This window comes from Miniopterus natalensis, chromosome 2, assembly GCF_054644295.1.
Source record: "Miniopterus natalensis isolate mMinNat1 chromosome 2, mMinNat1.hap1, whole genome shotgun sequence".
Taxonomy (NCBI): Eukaryota; Metazoa; Chordata; class Mammalia; order Chiroptera; family Miniopteridae; genus Miniopterus; species Miniopterus natalensis.
The window spans coordinates 141,516,836-141,525,034 of NC_142082.1; the positions used below are offsets into that span (position 1 = coordinate 141,516,836).

An 8,199-nucleotide genomic window follows, 5' to 3' on the forward strand; every position below is an offset into this window, starting at 1 on the left:
ATCCTTAATGCTATTTTTATCAGAATTAAATTTTTTCATTGATTAAGAAATCAGATTCTCATGTGCAAGAAATAAGTACCTTTACTGTTTTGTTTTAATCCAAAATGTGTTTATTGGGATGGTTCCTACTTGTCTTGATTCAGGGTGCTTTTAGTGCTGCTTCCTTGTGAAAGCATTTTCCTGTAAATCTTGCTTTTCCTCCTGTGGGCTGACAGAGGACGTGGAACAGCCAACACACAAAACTACCATTTGTGCATGGCCAAAGACGGTGTTGATTTCATAGCACCCTGGGCATTTCACTCCCAGGAAGTAGGAATTGGGGTTGTCCCCCAGGCACTTCCTCCTGTGCTTCCTCTTCTGGAGAGGTACGGAGATCCTCAGCAAGAGGCATGTTGTCATGGGGAGGTCATCACCGCTGGAAAGACTACCTTTACATTTTGACTTATCCCTGCTTAACTTTTTTGACCTCCTTTGTATATGTTCTTTCCCAAGCAGAAAGTACCCTAGGGAAGTTTCTGAAGTTCCCAGAACAGTCTGAGTTTTGAAACAAAACTGGTACTGGGAAGCTTGTCCCAGAAGAGTGTCATTACAAACATGCCCTGGGAGATGGATTGGTTCATTCTCCATCCTGGCAAAGGCCACCACTTCCCAGAATCCATTCCCTGTATACGCAGAGGGAATCAGGAACAGTCTACTTACCACTTTTCCCACTAGTGCTCTCGAGTGAAGCCCAGAGAAGCTGCTTGGATCTAACGTATCTTAAAATGAGGTTATGTTTAAAAGGCCCAATTGGCCCTGGCTGGTGTGGTTCAGTTGGTCAGAGCATCGTCCCATGCACCGAAGGATCCTGGGTTAGATTCCCATTCAGGACACATACCCAGGTTTGCAGGTCTATCCCTGGCAGGGACACATACGGGAGGCAGCTGATCAATGTTTCTCTTTCACATCAATGTCTCTCTCTCCCCCCTCCCTCCCTCCAAAGTCAATTTTAAAAACACACAACATATCCTTGGGTGAAGATTAAAAGGCACAATTGTTTTGGTAGAAATCATTAGCTCCCCAGATATTTACTTTGGGATTAAGCTAGATTTTCTTTGAATTGCCCCCATTATCCAAGTCCACCCAAAGTGTGGGTGGACACTTTGAGTTAAGGAATCAATCTTGGCAACCCAGATTCCAGTTTTCAGTATTTCTCCACACAGAAGTTTGGAGAAACTGAAGGTCACCCTGAACTTACATAAACTATTATACTAAAAACATCTTTCTCGAGTGAAACTTTAGGGCAAGTTAGGAGAGTCTATGTCTTTCCCTTATTTCGAAGTTTATGTTCTGAATTCCTCTGGCATAAAAGACTTTTAAGAGTCTGAATGGGGGGTGGGGGATGGAGGTGGAAGAGCGGATAGGGGGTATAAATGGTGATGGAAAAAAATAAAGGGAAAAAATCTCACAACACAATGGGAAAAAATAATCTGAAAGAGCTTAGGAAGTAAAATGAAGAAAAGTTAAACATCTAGGATGAACTCATGAAAATGGTCCAATCTGAACATTGTCTTCCCTCCTGCATTTACTTCAAAGGCTTCATTAAAAAAAAAAAAAAAATGGTAGCGGCACCTATCTGAATTCTTGGTGGGATCTAAAAACAAGCGGAGTAAAGAATCCTTGAAGTAAGGTGTAATGCAACTTCATCACTTTATTCAAATCTTCAAAATAGTCTTTATTCTACATTTTTAGTATAAAAAAATCCACAAGTTAAGTGCACCACAGTGTAGAGAGAGACATACAACGCTTAACTTCCATAACAGTCAATGGTACAGTCAAACATCACATGTACGGAACACAAAATTTAGATGAACTGAAATTATAAGATAAAATAAAATAAAATCCAATTGCCAAAAACAAAAATTAAAATATTAAGGATCCCTGAAATATTCTTAACCCTAATGAGATTTCACTGGACTCAAGTCATTTTGTAGTGAGGCATTCACAATATGACCCCATTAACCCAGCTTAAGAATTATTGGGAGCCATGAATGGCTGCATCAGACACTGGGACAATAAATGATAACCAATTTTTATCTGAAAACGCCCCTTAAATTTGGCTCTGGTCATGAGGCTTGTGAAGTGCATCCTCCTCCTGCCCTCTCCCACCACCACACACATTTTAAACTGTTGTTTACAGTGCAGTTTGTGTTGCTATCCTTTGTTCAAACAAGCTGTTTTTCTGGCACCAAAGCAAATGTGGGTTTGGTTCATGTATGAAGAGACAGCCTATGAAGAGGGTCCAAAAGGCACCCTCCCCTTTTGCCTGAGGAGATGCGTTAAGCGGAAGTAATGGGGTCTGTGCTTGGGGCACAGGGGGGTTTCAGAGGATCCTTGTGAAAGACTAGTTAAAAGATGACAAGTGGGGAGAAGTGCAAGGAGAGAAGGAAATTAGTCTGACTGGCTTTCTGTCCTGCACCACTGATTCAATGGAGATTGGCGGGAGGGGAGGGAAGACGGGTAGAGGATGGGATGTGGGACAGAGGATGGAAAAGAAAAAGCAGACAACTAATGCATTTCATTTATAACAAGCAATATAAATCGACTTAAAGGAGATTAAAGACCAATCAGAATAATTTGGCAACTTTAATTCTTAGGAAGATCAAAGTTCCCTCCAAACCTAATTTGATGTTTTATTACTAAAAGCAAAGACCAGTATGGTACAGTATTACTCCAGAGGAATTAAAGGAAGATCCTTAGGGCTGCTTCACCCACATTCATTTTATGAATGGATACCTCCCCTACCTCAAAATGCTTTAGGGAGGTACTGCTACCATTACATGGTTCCTTATTAAGTTTGAAAAGTGCCTGAAAGTTTGGGCACCAGAAAGACACCCCAACAACATGTGTCTTAAACTGCAACTTCAGGTTAATATGACTAAAGCAGTTACATTGTGAGAAGTGCTGAAGGTATGTGATGTCTTTCCCGGCACAGAGGTGGCCTTGGTTCTTCACCAGATGGTGTACCCACCATCTGTGCCACCCATGAAGAAGTTCCCCTTCCGCTGAGTTACGAGGACATTGGCTCCCTGCATGACTGCAAGCTGAGCAGCATTGGGAGGGCATCCAGGGGGTGGAGGCTGAAAGGAAAAGACAAGATTGATTGGGCACAAGGCAGCTGACACAAGGGAAGTGGGCACAGGTGAAACAGAGGACCTGTTAGGAAGATGGCAATGTGCTGACCAAAAGCATCTTTAAGAGCTAGTTCTGCCACCACTCTGGGTTCTAAAGCAGATCTGTGAACCCAAAGATACAAACAGGAAAGAGAGCACCACTTATTCAAAGGGTTCCAGCTCCAAGGTAAAGCCTATGGATACCTTCTGAATATGGGTGGTCCAGACCCAGTGATTTCCTACCCACATTCCAAAAACAGGGATGGGGTGCCAGCCTATGGTCCTATATCACAGAGTCCCTCAATAGTTTTCAAATGACAATGGGATAACCAAAAGGCTCTACCTAATGACACCATTCCCACCTCATTTCTAATATATGGTAAGTAAACAGGCCTCAAGACCTACCAAGGACGGTTTGGGCTCTAAATCCCATACATAGGGAAACTAAGCAGGAGACATAACTAAAGTCCCTAGGATCTTTCTAAAAGTTAATTAATAGAGTTTATGCATTCTACTTTTTTTTCTTTTTTTAAATATATCTTTCTTGATTTCAGAGAGAGGAAAAGCAAGGGAGAGAGAGAGAGAGAGAAACATCAATGATGAGAGAGTCATTGATCGGCTGCCTCCTGCATGCCCCCAACTGGGAATCGAGCCTGCAACCGGGGCACGTGCCCTGAACAGGGAATCGAACCCCGATCGCCTGGATCCTGGGTCGACGCTCAGCCGCTGAGCCACGCCTGGCCGGGCTGCATTCTACTTTTTTAATCACCATGGCTCCTAATACAATGCCATGCTGATGGCAAATTTTAAGTAAATGCTATGGAATGAATAAAGAATGTTACTAGACCAGTTCATTGTACCAAAGTGAACTGCACAAGGAGCAGGCAAAACTCCTAAGCCAGGAAAACAAAAGAATCTGGTGAACTCAGACCCCAGTGAATGTCCCAGATGCTACTGCCCTGCCAGTTCTCCTGCCCTCTCCATTGCTTTCTGCCTGACCAGTGGCTGTGTCATTGGTTGCACTAATTCCAGCAACTATTAATCAGGGATGGTGAAAGGATGAATATGTAGTCATTTCAGAAAGTTAAAATATACAAGGGCTGAGTTTTTTCTGATAAAGTCATACTCACAGGAATGTTGCCAGCAGTAGCCCCAGCTCCAAATCTGGCACCTGCATCATACGCTCCTTCCACGAGCACTGTTGAACCAGGTGGATAGATGGGGCCAACTGGATAATAAGCCATAGGGATTGTGGAACCTAAAGGCCCAACAGCCACAGACTGGGCCATGGGAAGATACAGTGAGGCGCCAGGAAATGCAGCTGACATGGTGGGAACTGTGGCAGCCCCTGGGTGCACAAAGCTTGGGCGATAGAGCTAGAAAAGGCAGAAGGCAAATGTTACTTGATGACATTCCTATTTCAGATTCCATTTCCATTTCCTCCTCAATGAGTCATTCTTAATTCTCTTTGTGCAGATTACAATCTAGGAGTTATATACAGTTATATACAAATTGCCTTTCCCCTACCGCTCAATATCCTCCTAGATCACTTCCTGCTACAGCTCAAGGAAAACAAACTCATCTTAACCTCAGCCTGTGCCAAATAATGTAAAATAATCAGATAATGCATTCTGAACCCAACAAAAATTGATGAACTATATATTATTTTAAATTATTCATGTCAGCACTCTCTTCCGTTTGTGAATATATGGAGTCAGACTTAGCTAAGGACTGAAAATGTGATCCAAAAGTATTCCCAACCAGTTCAAGTCTAGTAAAATGGAAGCACCTCTGAGTAGGCAGGTGGAGCATCAGTATAGGGTGGAGCCTGAGGGAGATGCAAGGTTTGAGGGTACACTGGATTCCCAGGAGGCTGCACAGGGTAGGTTGGCTGCGTTGGATATTGACCTGGAAAACAAGAAAAAATGCATATTGCCTACCATACAGAGCCACCAAAATGGGTGGTGGGGGGGAGCATAGTGGGTAGCTAAACTAGTGGGAGCAAGAAGACGTGGATTGGCAAAAACAGATTGCGATGGAGGGCCTGATTCCAGGAGCCAAGAAAATAAGCATTCTCTTTGCACCCTATCACTGAAGATGCTAGATTATAACTGGATACAAAAGCTGCTCTTTCCACTTACTGGTGTAAGTGGAAAGTCTAGCTAGGTCCAAGTTCCTTCCACAATGCAGGAAAGTTCTTGCCCATGTTTCAAGGGTGCATCCTGCCGCTGCTCTGGGTAGTCGCCACAGGCCTGGCTGTAACCAGCCAAGACCTCGTGAGAGTAATGGTGGTTATCTCACAGATGTCCACTCAAGGTCGACTTCAAATTAAAAGAAAGTGTGAGTGGTGGACGTAAACCTTGAGACTGGAGAGAGGGTGAAGGGGAAAATTCTGACTTGAAAAGCCGAGGACCGTGTTCTGCAGGAAGCATCACAGGAACCGGGATAAATTCTGGCAGCCAGCGAAGCGAAGGGGAAAGTGACCCTTCAGGAGCTGGCCCGCCCCCCGGCGCCCGCACCTTACTATTTATGCCCGGGGCCTGCCTGTGGTTCCGGAGCGCGGCGCCCCGCCTCCGCTGGCTCTCCATTGGCCTACCCAAATCCCTGCTCTAGCTCTCCATTTGCTTCAGCAGATGCCCATCATGACAAATCTCCCCTCCCAACCCCCCCACCCCTGGGTCCGCAGCGCCAAACTGCGCCACAAAGTTGAAGGGGGAAAGGGCCGGGAGGGAGCGAGCAGTCGTAATTCGGGGATGACGAAGGCGTCTGGCGCAGCCCCGGGGACTGCAGCCGGCCGAAGAGGGCGGCGCAGCTCGCCCCACGCTTGGCGCTGGGGGACCCTGAGCTCCAGACCCCCTCGCTCCGGACAGCAGTACTCCCCCCGATGGCCTCAGCCGCCCCCTGTCCTTGCCTTTGCTGTTCATGGTGGCTGCTGGTCCGGTTCGGCTCGGCGTCGGGGACGGTTATTTTTTTCGTCCTCTTCCTGTTCGTAGTCACTTCCGTGTCACGTGCCGATTCGTCCTCTAGCGTCACCCGACGCCCTAGTGCCGCTGCCGGAAACCCCGCCCCTTTGCCAGGCCTCCAGTAGCTAAAGGGAGGGCCCGCGCGATCCCGCCCACTCGCGTTGGGCCCGCCCACTCGGTCCGGTCCTCCAGCCCCCACCCCTACCGTCAACTAGTGGAAAACCAAATGCTACATACGTGTGCAGGTATTGTCTCAAAACAGGACCTTTTCTCTGGGGTGCTCAGAGGCAGAACCATTAAACTATTTCCCGGAATCTTCTCCCACCTACACGCATCAGCTCAAGGTCACCCACCTCACCTTGACAGCCTTTCCACGAGGGGCAGAGATTGCAATAAATTATCTAACTGCCTGAAATGTGCTCCCTAAACCCTGATCCACCAACTTACGCCTCAGCCCCGTAAAGATTTATTTTGCCAGCCAGCTCACATCTAACCTTTTCTGAATTAGACCATCCCCCGGATCTCTGCCGTCTTGCCTGTTCCACCGACAGGCTGTCAGCCAGTATTTTCTTCTGTGTCGCCGTCTTTCGCACCAAAAGCACGTGCTGTGTGCTCTGCAACAGCTGCACTGAAACGGGCACGCTCGCGGGACCCAAGTAATGCCTGTGGCCCCACCCTTCCTTTGGCACCTGTTACAGGTGACAGGTACTGTGCCTTGTGTATATTTTCTCTGCGTATTGCTTCGCCTCTAACTTGATTGTCCTTAAGGGCAAAGATGCCATACTCTAGGGCAGCAATTACATTTTTCCGTCCATCCTTCCTATTAAAACACCTGCTGAATGCTTGTTATGTGCAAGTACAGAGACGAAGCTGAACAACACAGATCAATACTATTTCCTCACGGAGTTTACATTCTATATTGTATCTAGTTAGAATAGTATTAGAAGAGCATCTGAAAAGGAGAAGCTTTGGAAAGAAAATCCCTCAGTAAACATGAGAAGCCTGATAAATATTTGCTGATTAATTAATTAAACCAATAAAAAGACCCCTACTCACTTCAATTCTCACTTTTGTCTCCAGTATTGTATGAGCACCCTTAAAATGCATGATTTCAAGGGGTCTTTACAACAGCCCTGTGTGGCAAGCAAGGCTCCTTTGAGCATTCTTGTGTTTCAGATGAGAGAAATGATTAAAGAGATTTGTCCTAAGTCACACAGTGAACTGGTTACTGAATCAGGTCTTGTGTCCTGGCTCCCGGGTTCCTAAGTCAGTGTTTTTGTTTTGTTCTGTTTGTTTGTGTGTGTTTTGTGTCTTTTTTTTCTTATACGGCTGCTCATAACTAAAATACTCTAAAAGTCCCATTTCCAAGAGTTTTTGTTTTGGGACTTCTTTAGGTATTTTTTTCCCCTTTCAGTATATTCACATTATTAATTTGGCTCAGACTAATATTGATATTATAAAGCCTCTAATATATACTTTTCCCTATATTTCTGCCTCTGTTCTTCTTGAAGGCAGGCACAGTGTTAGACATTCATTCATTCAACATTTATTTGTAGAGCACTTAACCAGCACCAGGCACTGTCCCAAAAGAAAACAGAGCCCTTGCTCTCCCGAAGCTTACCTTCTAGGGCAGGAGCTTATAAAACTTTTTCACCAAAATCCACAGCAATTCATTCTAAATCATGATCCAGCATATACACATTTATAAATATCATGACCTTGTACTTATCCTTCTATGCACAATGAATGCACTATGGTATTTTGTGTTTTCTTTCTTTCCTCCTCTGTCTCTCTCTGTCTCTCTCTGTGTGTGTGTGTCTCTCTCTCTCCCTCTCTCTCTCTCTCTCTTTCCAATTCTGATTGTGTTTTCACATCCCACTAGCAAGTCAAAACTCACAGTCTGAGAAGACTTTTTATTAGTGGACTGTTACCCCAGGGCCTTGGCAATCAGCAATTGGTGAGTAAATGAGTGAATAAATCCTTGGAGGTCAGATCAGGCAAATCTTTTCCCCTGTATCTTAACTTTTTCCCAAATCAGATCTTAAACTAATTTCAGCCTAAAGCCTGAAACTGGAGAAAGAGGT

At 45.1% G+C, this 8,199-nt stretch overlaps 1 protein-coding gene across 1 annotated transcript; it reads right to left on the reverse strand.

Annotated features, from left to right (window-relative positions):
- Positions 1-2,802: 2,802 nt before the first annotated feature.
- On the reverse strand, positions 2,803-6,147 carry DAZAP2 (DAZ associated protein 2). The gene is made up of 4 exons (XM_016201300.2): positions 6,064-6,147; positions 4,942-5,060; positions 4,283-4,528; positions 2,803-3,119 (listed from the first exon to the last, which is right to left on the reverse strand). The coding sequence occupies exons 1-4, from the start codon at positions 6,074-6,076 to the stop codon at positions 2,991-2,993; spliced, it is 507 nt and encodes a 168-aa protein (XP_016056786.1). The 5' UTR covers positions 6,077-6,147; the 3' UTR covers positions 2,803-2,990.
- Positions 6,148-8,199: the final 2,052 nt, after the last annotated feature.

Bases quoted from the DNA above. Each gene is read 5' to 3' on its own strand.
- DAZAP2 (XM_016201300.2), bottom strand. The intron at 4,529-4,941 runs GTGCTTCCATTT...TGCCTTTTCTAG, and splicing joins CTCCACCTGCCTACTCAGAG to CTCTATCGCCCAAGCTTTGT. The intron at 3,120-4,282 runs GTGAGTATGACT...TTTTCCTTTCAG, and splicing joins CTACTGCTGGCAACATTCCT to CCTCCACCCCCTGGATGCCC.